The sequence below is a fragment of the Suricata suricatta genome, chromosome 17 (genome assembly GCF_006229205.1).
Source record: "Suricata suricatta isolate VVHF042 chromosome 17, meerkat_22Aug2017_6uvM2_HiC, whole genome shotgun sequence".
Classification (NCBI taxonomy): Eukaryota; Metazoa; Chordata; class Mammalia; order Carnivora; family Herpestidae; genus Suricata; species Suricata suricatta.
The window spans coordinates 57,098,768-57,114,204 of NC_043716.1; the positions used below are offsets into that span (position 1 = coordinate 57,098,768).

Below are 15,437 nucleotides of genomic sequence, written 5' to 3' on the forward strand. Positions count from 1 at the left end.
AGACAGCCGTCAATGTGAGGCTCTGATATCCTGCACATGTTGGCTCTCTTGCAAAACTCTGAATTTGAGTTTTAAGATCAATGGAGAATGCAGTATTTTTATTTATTCTTTTTTATTTTCAATGTATATTTATTTTTGAGGGAAAGCAAGCCAAGCAGGGACAGAGCGAGAGGGAGACACAGAATCCAAAGCAGGCTCCAGGCTCTGAGCTGTCAGCACAGAGCCTGATGTGGGGCTCGAACCCACGGACTGTGCGATCATGACCTGAGCCGGAGTTAGACAGATACTTAACCGACTGAGCCGCCCAGACGCCCCTAACAGCGCCCATTAACTTTAAGACACAAGTGTAACCTTTTCAAGCGAGGGGCTCCACGAGGCACGCAGGCCCCGCGCCGAGGACCTTGCGTCATCCCCACAAGACGCGTCCGCGCCGGGCTCTCCCGTCATCCCACCTCGCAGACTCCGAATCCTCTAACTGGGGTTTTTAGTCCCAAATTCAATGACATCCCCCTAAATCCGGATCCAACCACTTACACATACACTTGAATACGATGTGTTTTGGGCAACACACACCTCCCCCTCTTTGGTCACAAAACACTAGACGCGTGGGGGTCAGGGCAGAAGAAACAGACGGTATTTAGGTTTCTCATTAAAAGTCGTCAGTATTGGGTCAGAAGCTGACGCTGATCTCAGAATCACAGAGAGTGGTTTTCAGAACCAGACACACATGGGTATGAATTTTAGTTACTGGTATTTGTCTTTGAGACCTCGGCTGAGTCGCATCACAAGCCCCCCGCCCACCTCCATTCCCTCATGTGAAGAACGGGGATCTTTCAGGACTGTTTCAAGGGTCGTACGTGGGCACTGAGGCTGGGGCACGGCGAGCGCTCGGGCAGGATACTGAGCCCTGCCGCGATCCTGCCGCCCGTCTGCTTCCCTGGTCCCTCAGCCCGCCCTGAGCAGCCGGCCCAGCGCTCTGGCCCCCGGCCCGGGGTCAGGAAGACACAGGCAGACGGAGCGGACGCGCCCGGCACCCCCGAGGACGAACCGTACAACTTGAAGAGATGCTTGACGTCCGGCCACGTGAGCAGGTGCTTCAAGACCCCGTCCAGCTCCTCCACGGCCTGCCCGTCGCTCCTCGGCCAGGCCTTGGTGATCACGGCCGACACCAGGCTGCCGAACTTCTGCAGGTCGTGGTGGGGAATCTTCTCCAGAATGCTGGTCTGAGACTGTGCCGTGAACAAAGACGGGAGTGCAGGGCGGGTTTGTTGTTGTTTGTTTGGTTTCCTTCGTAAACAAATCACTCGCTCAATAGCATTCCAGAAACCCTCTGTGACTGGTTCTGCAAAGCCTCACAAAAAACCAAGAGAATACAACACTTCACTTTTCGTGGGGCTTCCCTGTTTCCTGCAGGCCGTGTGCTCACCAGCCGAGCAGCAGAGATGCGGCAAGAGTGCTCAAAAATCTGTGGCCTTTTTAAGTTGATTTCGTTATTTTGAATGAGAGACACAGGCAGAGAGAGAAGCGGGGAGAGAATCCCAAGCTGGCTCTGCACTGGCAGCAGAGCCCGATGAGGGGCTTGAACTCACAAACTGAGATCATGACCTGAGCAGAAGTTGGACACTCAACCAGCTGAGCCCCGCAGCAGCCCCGAGACAGGGAACATTTGCTAACGTGAGACATCATTTCCAGAGAGAAGTGAGCACACGGTCGTCTCAGGGGACATGGGAGACTCGGCATCCTGCGTCGTTCCCGGGTACGACCCTCAACGAGGCAGGGGGGGTCCTCAACCAAGCGAAAGGCACCTGTGACAAGTTCAGAGCCACCGACACCCTCCCGAGCGTAAGGCTGAGGCCGCCCCGCCCAGAGAGGAGGCACAGGGGGTGCTCTGATCAGACCAGTGAAGCGATAACGAGACATGAAAGGCTCCAGACCAGAAAGGAAGAAGTAAAACCACGTCTACCTGTACACAATGTGATTTTATGTACAGAAATCCCGAGGGCTCACCCACGCGCAGAGCGCAAGGCTCTTCCTAAGGGACAGCGTGGGGCAGAATCTCTTCCCACTTGGCAGAAAAAGGCCTAAGTGAGTTGACAGAGTCTTTTCAAACTCCTCCTCCTCTCCCACAAACGCCCTGCAGCCTTTGGAGTCCCTGGGCGTGTGGGGAGCAGGTGTGAGCAGGTGGTAACGCCAGCCAGTAGCAGCCGGGGCGCACGCCTGTCCCAGTCGGTTGGGCATCCGGCTCTTGGTTTCAGTTCAGGTCGTGATCTCACGGTTTGTGGGATCGAGCCCCGGGTTGGAATCTGTGCTGACCGCATGGAGCCTGCTTGGGATTCTCTCTCTCCTCTCTCTGTCCCTTCCCTGCTCGATCTCTCTCTAAATAAATAAACTTATCCCCAAAATGAAAACAAAACAAAACAGAACAAAACAGAAACCAATCCAGCAGCAGTAAGGACTTCAGGAGCAGTGCTGGGCCTGCTTGATCCGGGGCCACCGTAGCAGCGCGCTGCTGCAGCGGCAGGAAGCTGAGCAGCATCTCAGGGCCAAGGGCACGGATATTCAGGACCCTCTCTCTAGGCAAGAAGGGGGCGCCCGGGGCCGCGGGGCTCAGAACCAGCAGGCCCTGAACGGCCCTGGGCAGCTGATGTGGGAGGACGGCCGGGCCCCCGAGTCCGTCTCCCCCGCGGGGCGCGGCGCACCTGGCAGGCTGTGTTCACTGCTTCGAGGACGCACTTCTCGAAGCATCTCGACACGCTGTCCTCTAGGCCCATGGCATCCCACTGGGCGCTGCAGAAGGCGGAGATCTGGACAAGAGGCTTCTCCTGCAACACAGGACGGGGGGAGAGCGCTGGCGGCATCGACTCCTCCGGAGAAGGCAAGCCCCCTCTCGCCCCCACGTCCCTCACACCGTACCAGGTCCCACGTGGGTCACTTCCCACCCACCCTGACCACGTCCCCCGGGCCCCCTATCCGTAGCCATTAGACAAATGAGAATATGATGCAGAGTCTCTTTCCCACTTTGCAGAAAAAGCACCAGGCCCAGCAGCTGACACAAACAGGGAGACTGAAAAATAAGCGATTCCGCCTTGCTTCCACTTTCCCGAAGAAAGATCGATTTGACAGTTACACATAAAACTCTCATATCACGTAAAAATGAGTCCTAACTTCCCCAGGGTCACAGGCTTCAATTAAAAATGAAGACATGGGGACGCCTGGGTGGCTCAGTCAGTTCAGCAATGGACTCTTGATTTTGGCTCAGGTCATGGGATCGAGCTCCACGTTGGGCTCTGAGCTACGCATGAGCTTGTTTGAGATGCTCTCTGCTCTCCCTCTCCCCCTCTCCCCTGCCTGCATTCTGACTCCGTCTCTGTCTCTCGAAAAGAAAAAGAAATGAAGGCAGTTTTGCTTCCCCATTCGTCACTGGGGTTGGTAAGGAATCTGTCCCATTCAGAGCTACTGAGCATGGAAGGACTTTACTCCACAAACCTAGAGTTTCCCGGGAGGCAAGACCCGTTCCCTTACTCTTCGCTGGAATGTCACTTTTGGTCAAACTATTAAGGCTAAATAAAAAATGCAAGGACGGGGCGTCTGGGTTCAAGCCTGACAGCTAGCTCGGCGCCTGGAGCCTGCTTCTGATTCTGTGTCTCCCTCTCTCTCTGACCCTCCCCTCACACTCTCAAAAATAAATAAAAACCATGAAAAAAAATTTAAAAAGAAAAAAGAAAAACGCAAGGTCGTGTTTACCCCACGCCACAACCACCCACCAAATACACCGTTCCGTGTCTTCGTGACGTTATGAATGGTGCGGCTTCATCACGTGCCCCTGAAAAGCACATCCCGGCCTCTGGTACCTGTTTGATTCTTCCTTCCAGGTCGCCCATCAGCGACTCCTCCCAGCCGTACTCCATGGGGAAGCCGATTTCCACCAGCCGCCTCCAGACCTGCAAAAGCCCCCAAGTCGGTGACGGCGCCCTGACGGAGCGCCACACCGAATTCTATGAAAAAGGAAAGACTGTCATGGCAGTTCTGCGACGCCGACACCAGGGCTCTGACCACGTCTCTGTCACCGGTGAGCAGGGTCAGGAACAAGGAAGGGCTGCCTGTCCCAGTCCCGGACTTTGAAAAGGAAGGGCTTCGGAGGGACCGGCCAGGATGCCCCCTCCGCCGCGCAGCTGGTCTCCAGCCTGAAAGCATTTCTCTCGTCTTAAATCTCAACGAAAGTCTGAACGTAAAACAAAAGTTGCAGGAGTAACCCAAAGAAACCCGTTTCCCGTCAGTACTAAGCAGCTGTTGCTTCTGTCTCCTTCATGATGCGTCTTCTCTGCAGAACCACACGGAGCAAGGGCTCAGGTTCCACAGCACGTGACCCCCAAATACCTGGGAAGGGCCCTCCTAGTATCGGGGCCTTCCTGCTGCACAATCGGGGTGCAAGCGTCACACTCGGGGCGGTTCGAGTTGGGGGGACCCTGTCTGCTGACGGGGGGTGGGGAAGGGCGTCCATTCTTCTGTCTGTAGTCTGTCTCTTGATCCGACTGGACTCATAATTCTTCCATGAGGACATGCAGATTCCTTATTTATTTTTTTGGCAGGAACACTATTCAGTTGAGCCATATTGAAAATGTATTTTCTGGGGGCACCTGGATGGCTGTCAGTGAAGCACCCGACTTCAGCTCAGGTCATGATCTCATGGCCTATGGGTTCGAGCCCTGGGCTCTGTGCTGACAGCTCAGTGTCTCCCTCTCTCTCTGACCCTCCCCTGCTTGTGCTCTGTTGCTGTCTGTCAACAATAAATAAACGCTAAAAAAAGTGTATTTTCTGTAGAGCAGGCAGGATGGAGATCCACATTCCCGCGGCTCACCGGGCACCTCGGAGACAGCGCCGCATCGGAGCCCGGCTCACGGAGACCAGGAGGCCCTCACTCCGTCGGCTCTGCTAGATTCCTCCACCGTGCGCGTACCTGCTTCGTATTAACTTACAGTCTGGATACGCCGCTTCCTAACACTCCCGCCCACTGAGTTCAGCCCGAGCTACACGTGAGGGTTCTGACCACGACGGTTCCTTCCACATTCGTTGGTCGCATTCTCCACTAAAACAGGGAGCTTTCTCTTCCCTCCCCCTTCTGTGTCTGTAAACGTGTTTCAAGCATTAATAAACTGTCATCCAGTCCTGGCATTCCTCATTTGGATGACCGATGGTCCCAGGGTCGGCTAGCAGTCCCTTCGGATGACCTTCTGTTTCCTTTTTCTAAAAACGTGGAAGGACTTCAGACTTACAGCAAAACTGCAGAGTTCCCACATCTGCTCAGCTCGAGTTCCCCGTAAGTCCACGCCCTACTTGGCCCCAGCACAGCTGCCACGGCCTGGACGCTGGCGTCCCCGAAGCGCCAGGAACTGAACCATCGACGCTGCCCGGTTCCGTCCCAGGAGCCGACCCTGGACGCCAGCCCACGGCGGACCCCGTGTCTGCCACAGGCGTGTCAGGCTGCAGAGCCAGCTGTCCCTCCCGAGGCCCTGGTTTCTCATAACGGGGATGGTAAAGCCACGCCCGTGGGCTCTCACCAGCCTGGCTGACACGATTTCTAGACCTTTCGGTGGAGAGAGCTGGGAGCCATCCCAGCCCGCCAGGTCACGAGCCCATACCAGGACCGGCCCCTGGCCCTACGCCTGGCTTCCCAGCCCCTAGGCTGCGCGCTCACACTGACGACTCCAGAAGCGCCCCGTCCTCTACCAACAACGAAACCTCTAAACAAGGTCCAAGATTGACGTGCGTTTTCTTCGTTTTGACCCCAGACCCTGGCCCTCTGGGGGGGACTGGTGGGAGACCTGGGCGGATTAATGATCGTTGCCCCTCCGTGTGCAGAAGGGGAAAGTCTGAGACGCCATCAGCCCTGCTCATGCACAGCGTCAACTGTGGGATTTAAGACTCGCCCGTTGAAGTGTCACTGGGAGGCGAGACCCTGCTGAAATCTGGCTGGAAGGGGCGTGGGGGCCGCCTGGTAGGGCGGCTCATCCCCTCCCCATGGCCGTGTCCGGACCGCTGGCGAACAGGCTCCAAGAACTCGGCCAGGTTCGCCCGCGCGGCTCTGATGGCGCCGGGCTGCCCGAGCTCCGGTCCACTCTCTCATGTCCCCCAACCCTGTCACCTCTTCTGTAAGACATGGCTGACCGCCACCCCTGCCTGAGAGTAGACGTCCAGTTACATTTTAATTAGTGTCATCGTTTACCGTTATCACTGCCCTGAACTGAGAACCGTTCGCGCACCAGCCGACCAAGGCCCGCCCTCCGCTCGTCCGTGCCGCGTGCAGAGGACTCCGCCCAGGCTCCCCTTCGAGGAACTCTCCCTCCACGATTCTCGGCCTCCTCCAGCCAAACTGCCCACCGCCCTCCTTGCTGAAAGGGAGCCCGCAGGCCCCTCCCTGCAGACCCCGCGTCTCCGCACCCCCGCGACAGGCCCCGGGGGGACCGCCGTGGACCCGGCCAGGGTGGCCCGTGGGCAGCGCGACCGGCACGGGGCTCTCACACCCCGGACAGGGAGGGGCCGGCGCGTCTCGTCAGCACCCCGGCCCGCACGGCGCACCTTGATCTCCTCCTGGTACCGGAACTGGACAGGAGACCAGTGGCTGAGGATGAGCATGCTCTCCTGAAACACGCCCTGCAGCCACGCTCTGGTCTTGGCGACCGTCGCCTGGAAGACTGTTTGCACAGAATTCTTCTTCCCGGTCTCCTTCCCTGGGTGTTCGGCTGAGTCCTCCTGCTGAGTGAGAGAGAGAGAGTGAGGGTCCCCGCGCTGTGACTTGAGCCATTTGATGCCGCTCTCCCTTCCGGAGCCACGGCAGACGCTCAAGAACTGGCCACAAGGAGCCACACAAGTGTGCCCCCGACACCGGCCTCGCCTACGTCTCCAGGAGCTTCGACTTCCCTGGACTGTGTGGCTTCGCTCTGAGAGCGGGCAGCTCGGGCAAAGCGGGGGTCTTGGGAAGGACAAGCCTTCTGCTCCTGGGAGCCCCCCAGCTCAGCGACAGCCTGGTGGACTCTGCCTTACCAACGAGCAGGCCACGCCAGGCCGCCTTCTGCAGAAGGACGCGCCCCAGTCGCAGGGCCTCCAGCAGCCCGGGGGAGCCCCTACTGGAGTGCCATGCAGACCCCGGCCCCGCAGCCGGAGCCAGACCCAAGGCCCCTCCCGTCCAGCTTCCGTCCCACGAGGTCTCCCCTACTCCAAAAACTCCTTTCTCCCTGGGGACGGGTTCTGGCCATGGTCCCCTGGCCCTGGCGCATGTCCGTGAGGCGGACGGGCACAGAGCCTCACGTCCACAGGGCCCGTGCCCCTCCCAGCTCCAGCCCGTCAGCAGCAACCCGCAAGCTCGGGGAAAGCGTCAGGACACACAACTGGACCCACTGCCACGCCGCCCTCTGGGGAGGCCCCCTGCAAACCGCCACGTGCCCCTCCCCGACCCAGCGGCCAAGCAGAGGTTGTTTCTCCACAGGGGCAGACGCTGTGGGGGAGTGGAGTGCGCAACAGCTCACGGACGGACAGACAGACAGGCAAGCACCTGCTCGATAACCACGTAGGTGTCAAATGGGGAAAGCGCGAGATGGCCTCTGGGTGCCTGAAGGGGGCTGTACCCAGCCTAGGGCAAGAGGGGGCTCTGTCCATAAAGACGAGCAGGGGGTGGCGAGGGGTGCCTGGCCAGCAACCGGGATCCGTGGACGGCAAGAGGGCACGGTGGTTCTCTGCTAAAAATTGGACATGCCCGCCCTTGCTTGAAATCCCCGAATGGCACAGCACCTTCTAGAACAATCCAGAAGGTCCAGCATGGCGTGGTTGCCCTGTGGTCTGGCCTTGTCTAGACCCCGGCCGCATCTCTAGCTACACTCCGCTCCCGGAGGAGGGCCCTTGAGAACAGCAGTGTCTCCTTCCCGGCCCGGTGGGGGCTGTTTGCGCCTCATAGGGACACCGGCCCTGCCCTTGGCTCCCAGGGCTCCTTCCAGGCACGCCAGCCTGCCGCCTGCCTCCGGCGCTGCACTTACATGGTCCCTGGCTGGCCCCCTCCACACCTTCCTGAGACCAGGCCCCGCTCTTTTCCATCCATGCGCCCAGCACAGGGCGGGGCAGAGACGACAGCAGGGGACAGCCCAGGGCCACAAGCTCGTCCAGAGCCTTCACGCGTTCCTTGCCTTGCTGTGTCTGGTGTCCCATCAGGGCACCTCACCCTCTGGCAGGACCCATCCAAAAGCTTGCTGAAAACTGACCATATACTTTGAAGCTCAGTTTTGCAAGGCTTTTTGATTCTCTGGCTCGAGTCGAGTACTTTCACCATACTGTACTGATCGGGGACTCCACTGATCGGGGGCTCCACTGATCGGGGGCTCCACTGATCGGGGCTCCACTGATCAGGGAGTCCAACCAGCATTTAAGAGTTTTTTCAGTGGGAAAATGCATATGTATTTTCTTCCATATATTTATGGAAGTAGGTACCTGCCTGTGATGGTTTAAAGCGGTTTCGGCAGGAAGCAAACATCTTAGTGACATTTATTTTAAACGTGTCTTTGGCATTTGAAAGAAGAAAAAGTGAGAAGAATAAAGGAAAAACACGGGGACTCTTGCGTCACTAACTCACAGCTCTGGCTCCTGCTACGGTTAACAAGCCAACGGTCAGTATACAAATGAAGTCTCGCATCATCTTCAGGGTGGAGTCAGGAGCTCACGTGTGCTAAGCGGACAACACGGAGGAAGGAAGAACGTTCTGCCGTAAACAGGGATGGGCGTGAGTCCAGACACACTGGGCCGACTGAAGCAAGCAGACACAAGACGCAAAAGGGTGCAAAGACGGGGAAAGCCCATCTTGGGCAGCAAGAATCAGAAGGGGGTTCCCTTGGGGAGGCAAGCAGAGGGAGAGGGGACAGGGCGCCGGGGGCCCCCACAGCCCGGTCCCGGGGGTGACGCAGGCACACGGCTGCGTGGAGACACCGAGCTTGTGCATCTGGATGCGTGCCCTTCGCTGGTATATTTAAGAAACAGTGTCCAGGAAACAAAGTCACGTGGAGAGCCCGGGCTGGGACCCGCGCTCCGGGCACACCGCCACCTGCCCCGAGGTTCCGTACTTGATCCCCTGCACGGCCTGCCTGCCTCCCTCCGTGCAGCCCGCCGAGGGCAAGGGCGCAGACTCGGGCTCACGGAAACACCCTCGGTGCACAGAACGGAGCCCGGCACGGGGCAGGTGCCCGACATGTATTCCGAGGACACAGTCACCCGCTCTGTGAAGCAGCTGATCTCCCTTCGGGGTCGAGGCCGCTCGAAACCCCCACTCCCTGCGGCACGAAGCTGGGCGTGAGCCCCACGTACCAGCAGAGGTTTGAGTGTGATGATCCGGCAGACGAGCTCAGCGGACAGGGCGGGCAGCTCATAAAACCTGGGTTCTTTTGTGATCCGGCAGACAGTTTCATGAAGTTTCAGGCACACGGTCAAGTAGGACTGGATCAAGGGCTCCTCAAGAATCCTACCCCACAAAGAGGTAAGAGAAATGACTGAGGTAATTTGGGAGGAACGAGGCAAGAGTACCCAAGATCCATGACACCTTCCTTCCCGTCCAGCCCCCGCCGAGCCAGGCACATATCTGATCCCGAATACGTTAACGTCTGGAACATTTCAACAGGTCCCAAACCCATGACCCGGACAAAAAGGACACAAGGGCTTTCTGGTTGCCTCCAAAGTCTGAACCATTTTAACAAAAGCAAGGGTAACTATTCCCAAGCACAGTCCCTCGTCTGAGAAAGAAAGAAAAAAAGCTAGCAATGTATATTACTGAAGATTAACATACTACATAAATTCAAAAAAATAATCAGAAAGATACAGGGAGACAGGGATGGAAGGAAGTGCTAGAACAGGTACAGTGCACGCACGGAGTCTCATCCAGCTCTTGGGGACCAGGCCTCAGGGACCCTGGCTGACACGCGGCCAGAGCTGGCGGGAATGAGGTGTGGCAGGTGGCGTTAGAAAGGTACCGTGAGGGCGCCTCTGTGACAGGCTGGGGGTTGGGGGGGGGGGTCCTGAGGCCGCCGGGGCTTGCCATCAACGGGGACCTGACACCCCCACCCTGAATGCCCTAAGAACCCAGGGGCGATGATACCAAAGTGTCCCGAGAACCTCACGAAACCCCTGGGCCCCCCGAGTGCGGCGCTGTGTCGTGCCCCCTTGCGGTCTCAGAGGTCAGACGGATTTGTAGGGGCACGTGATTCCGGAGAACCAGGTGGGGGCGCCCAGGGGCTCAGTCGGCTCAGGTCACGATCTCCCGGTTTGTGGGTTCCAGCCCCACATTCGGCTCTGTGCTGACAGCTCAGGGTCTGGAGCTGCTTCGGATTCTGTCTCCCTCTCTCTCTGCCCCTCCCCTGCCCACGCTGTCTCTTCTCTCTCAAAAATAAATAAAATATTTTTTAAAAATTTTTAATAAAAATTTGAACAAAAACTAGGTGAAGCCGCCTTTTATTTTTATTTTCAACAGGCCTGACTTGCAAAAACCATGTAGAGATCGAATGTTAAAGAAACACAGAACACAAGCATGAATATGCAGTATGGTGATCGTTTCAAAATAAACGGAAGACAACGTGTAGGAAAAAAAAAGCATGAGCAGCCCGCGAAGGAGCTGGGTGAGGCCCTTCCGACCTCCACGCAAGTCCGGGACGCTGGCGGTCAGTGAAGGTGACCTTGGGCAAGACAAAGATCTCATTTCGCGTTTTCTACTCACTTGTCTTGATAAATATCCAGGAGGTGCAACAGCATCTGAAGCATGCTCTGGGTGCTCTAGGACGGCCGCGGAAAAACACAAGAGAGTTAAACATAACGCCACCATGTTTACAAAAGCAGAACCGAAAAACCCCCACGTAAATAAGGCAAAACGATGGATCTTTTCTTTCTACCCACGAGTTTTAAGGTTCTCAGGAACCTACCTTCTACTGTTCACAAATAAAATTCAGGATTTAAGATTACACCGTTTCCTGCACCCCACAAAATTGTACCCAGGGAGCACCCGACCCCGCCCACCTGACCCCCAGGAGGCCAGGGCTTTGCAGAACTCTCTGGAAGCAGAGCTGCCCCGCCCAGTCGCCCTGTCGAACAGCCGCCCGCTCGGGTCTCTGGCTTCTACGTGCTTCTTCACCCTCCCAGGATCGCAGAAAAGAAGAGTCCTAAGCTCTGAGCGTCTACTTGCTGATCTGCTTTTGCATAGCGAGGACTCGAGAGCCCGCTCTGGACCACAGACCTCCCACTCTCGGACGAAGAATCCCGTCAGCCTCTGGAGCCGGTACCAAGTGCCCAGAAGGCAGTCCAGGATGCGCGTGGGGAAGTGGCTCAGGTGGCCCACGAAGTCGCCCACGAAGCCAACCAGGTTGCTCAGGGGCACCAGACTGAACCAGGAGCGGAAGAGACACTCGTCCACCTGCAGCAGATGGGCCTCCTTCCCCATGAGCTCAACCAAGTGGCCCCTGCAGAAGGGGAAACAGACAGGAAAGGAGCAGCGGTGAGGTCAGCGAACACAGACGGGGCTACGTAATGTCAGAATGGACCCAAGAAGTCCACACTCAAAAATTATTTAAATGTTGGGGCATCTGGGTGGCTCAGTCCGTTAAACGTCCAACTCCTGATTTCAGCTCAGGTCATGATCTCCCGGTTTGTGGGATTGAGCCCCAAGTCAGGCTCTGCGCTGACAGTGCACACTTCGCGGGGACCGAGTCACAATGGGGACAAGGAGAGAGCGCTGGGCAGGGGCGGCGCGGCCATGTGACTATGGCAAACACCACTGATCTACACTGAAAATGATTAAAAAGCCAAATTCTATGACGTCTATTCTAGCACAGCAGGGAATTTCACCAAGAATTAAGCATTGTTCCCAGCTTTACGGACACGCGGGATCTTTAAGACCAAGGCTGGTTGTTAAGTGACTGAATTTCTTCTAGACGTCCGTACACCACTGAAGGGGATTCAAATATATACAATTATATCAATACTTTCCTTTAAGTATTTAATGTTTATTTATTTATTCTTGAGAGAGAGTGTCAGCGAGCGTGCTCCAGCCGGAGAGGGCCCAGAGGGAGAGCAGCCCAAGCAGGCTCTGTGCTGTCAGCAGGGAGCCCAACTTGGGGCTCGATCCCACAAACTGTGAGATTGTGACCTAAGCAGAAACCAAGAGTTGGACGCTTAACTGACTGAACCCCATAGGTGCCTCTCAGGAAGTAATTTAAAATAACATTTCTAACATGTATTTATTTTTGAGAGACAGAGTGAGACAGAGCACAAGTGAGGAAGGAGCAGAGAGAGGGAGACACCGAATCCGAAGCAGCTCCAGGCTCCGAGCAGTCAGCACAGAGCCCGACGCGGGGCTCAGACTCATGAACTGTAGGATCATGACCTGAGCTGAAGTTGGCCACTTAACCGCCTGAGCCCCCGGTGCCCCGAGCAAGGCTGCCGGAAGCAGGACGTGCGCACAGGGGAGACTCCCTGAGGGCCTGGAAACACAGCTGTCACCCCAAGATTTACAGACACAAGTGCGGCTCTCCAACTTACTGATCTGGCCTTTTTTCCCGAAACTCCGAGAAGGGGATTCCTTCCAGGGCCGCCCAGGTGTCCTCGGACTGCATCCTGGAGCCCTTCCCTTGAGGGCACGGGGCCATGCAGTGGTGCAGGACAGGCAGGGTGAGCACCCAGAGGTCCACGGACTTCGCAATGCACCTCCGGCACAGGTTGACCAGAAACACTCGCCAGCTGGGAAGGAAGCAGAGAGCCCCGGGTGAGCCAAGGATGGACGGTGCCTGCCCTGGGGGCCCGCCCACTCCTCACACGGGGCAGGAGAGGGGGGCCGAGAAGAGTGGCCTGCCTGGGAGCAACGTGGCACGTGGGCCATACGGGCGCACCCTCGGCCCCAGCCCCGGGGCAGGCCCTCGCTGCGGCCCCGTGGGGACCGACCGCCCTCCCTGACAGCTGAGGGCCGCAAGGTCTGGGGACCTACGTGAGCTGTGAGCCCAGACCCTCAGGCAACAGTAAACCCAGATATAAAGCTGCTCCATAAGCGCAAGGAGAGAGGTGCCCACAGTGCAGGGCATCCTCCCTAAAGTCGCAGGCCGCTGACGCTCGCCGGCTCTTTGAACTTCACACTTGCACAAGCTCTGGACATCTGCCACCAATTGTTTGCCCTTAAAACCTGCGTTCTCGTGCCGGGTTATTTCAAGTTAGTGAGACCAGGAAGGAGGTGTCTTAGTCAGACCCGTCGTTCAAGGGAGGCCCCACCCACCGTCACCGCCCAGCTCCCCCCACGCAGCCCTGGGCAAGACCACAGGAGGCCCCGGCCCCCCGGGAAACGGAAGCTCCTTCAGGACTGGCTGGGGCTCCGCACCCAGAGCGCCCTTGCCCGGCACGGCTGAGCCCCGCGCGTCTGGAACTGAACACGGGGCCCCAGAGGCGGCCGGGAGAGCTCCCCCGTCGCTCCGTGCACGTCCGAGGGGAGCCCCTACCGGCAATCTTCGAAGCCTGACCCCTCAATCACATGCTCACGGGGGTGATAAAGGGGATGTTCGCGGCTCTGGGAAGCTACACGCTGACATTTACCATGTTCAAATGACTCGGCCAAATCTCAAAGCCTGGCCCTACTTCTGTCCCCAGCACACAGGGGTGTGGCTTTGTGTAAAAAGTAAATAAATAACCAGTGGCGCCCAGGGGCTCAGTCGGTGGAGCGGTGACTTCGACTCAGGTCATGATCTCACGGTTCATGGGTTCAAGTCCCATGTCAGACTCTGTGCTGACAGCTTGGAGCCTGGAGCTGCTTCTGATTCTGTGTCTCCCTGTCTCTGCCCCTCCCCCACTTGTGCTGTGTTTCTGTCTCTCAAAAATAAACATTAAAGACAGTTTTTTTTAAATACCCAGAAAGGCACCTTCCAAACATAAAGACAAAAAAAGAAAAAACCACCTCCCTAATCCCCATAAGCCTTGCGCATCCTGAAAACCTCAAGTCTGCAACTCCCCGGAGTGTCCTGATCATCGGTGACTCTGTGTGTGAAAGACACATGTAACCGTGGGCCACGCTCCTTCCTGGGGCACACGTGCTCTCGCGGCGCATCCGGCAGCTCTTCCCACGTGGGCTCCCATGCAGTGCTTTTCCTCTTTTGCTTTTTTAAGATTTTATTTTTAAGTAAACCCTACACTCACTGTGGGGCTTGAACTCACAGCCCCGAAATCAAGAGTCACAGTCTCCACCAACTGAACCAGCCAGGCACCCCAGTTTCTTTTAATTTTAAAAAAAATTGCTCGATTTTAAGGTGTGATACACCATAAAGCTTCTCGAAAGTGGGGTACTCGGTAGAAAAGGAATAGAAGTGGAGACAACGCGTACGTGAGGGAAGAGGCCGGACAGGCAGATCCGGAGGGACAGGCACGTACAGTCACGCCGTCCCTCTTCCCTGGGTGTTTGCCTCCCATCTGTGACAGGCACTTGTACCAGCACGTGATGAGGATGAAGAGTTACGACGCTCTCTCTCAACCTCTCTCTCTCTCACACACACACACACACACTCACACACACTCACACACACACACTCACACACACACACACACACACACACACACAGTACCTCCAACATGTTTGGAAGACGTGGCTGAGGTCCCGGCGGAGGTCGCCCGGCGAGCAGGCGTCCGGGCAGAGCAGGCGGCAGAGCAGGGCCAGGTCGCCCTCCGACACGGGCAGGTCAAACCTCTCCACCGCGAACAGGAGGACCAGGCCCAGCCGTAGCTTCCTCCTCACCGGGTGGCCCTCGGGCCAAGGGTCCCCGGTTCTTCCCAGAAACGGCGCTGACTGGTTTGTTAAATACGACCAGAGGTTTTTCTTCACCTGACGCCAGGAGAGAAGGAAGATGGGTCGTGGGGTCGTGACCCTCAGGGCTGTGAGGGCCGCCCCATCTTCTCCCGCCGTTCTGTGTCACCTGGGCAGGGGACCACGGCCCACGAGGGGCAGACACAGCTCCGTGGATGGGTCACCCCCTTCCCTGCCTCCCTACCAGACCCTGAGCACCCCTCTTCTTCCCCGGGCCTTTGATGAGAGCTGCCACGAGACGTGTCCAAAAGCCCTGCGTGGGGGGGGGGGGCCTCCACACTGACAAGGGTCCAACTGTCATATCAGAAATGGTCTCAAAACTGCCAGAGCCATCCCACAATGTGGGGGGACAGGTGATAGAGAAGAGTTCCCACTCCCTTCCGCTCTGCCAGAGGCCAAGTGAGGAGGTGGGACCAGAGGCAGAGGAGGAGTGGGGACGGTTAGAAGGAGGGGAAGAGGCAGAAGAGGGGTGGGGCCAGGTGAGAAGGTGGGGCCAGAGGCAGAGGAGGGGTGGCGCCAGGTGAGAAGGTGGGGTTAGAGGCAGAGGAGGAGTGGCGCCAGGTGAGGGGGTGGGGCCAGAGGCAGA

At 57.3% G+C, this 15,437-nt stretch overlaps 1 protein-coding gene across 1 annotated transcript in view; it reads right to left on the minus strand.

Moving 5' to 3' along the window:
* The window catches only part of RNF213 (ring finger protein 213), a 98,867-nt gene that overhangs the window by 55,638 nt on the left and 27,792 nt on the right, over positions 1-15,437 (minus strand). Inside the window, exons 12-20 of the mRNA XM_029927121.1 lie at positions 14,613-14,951; positions 12,556-12,753; positions 11,255-11,477; positions 10,742-10,797; positions 9,343-9,496; positions 6,577-6,753; positions 3,852-3,941; positions 2,700-2,822; positions 1,049-1,229 (exon numbers count right to left, since the gene is read on the minus strand). Of these exons, the coding sequence (XP_029782981.1) occupies positions 1,049-1,229; positions 2,700-2,822; positions 3,852-3,941; positions 6,577-6,753; positions 9,343-9,496; positions 10,742-10,797; positions 11,255-11,477; positions 12,556-12,753; positions 14,613-14,951 (1,541 nt within the window). The remainder of the gene's footprint in view (positions 1-1,048; positions 1,230-2,699; positions 2,823-3,851; positions 3,942-6,576; positions 6,754-9,342; positions 9,497-10,741; positions 10,798-11,254; positions 11,478-12,555; positions 12,754-14,612; positions 14,952-15,437) is intronic.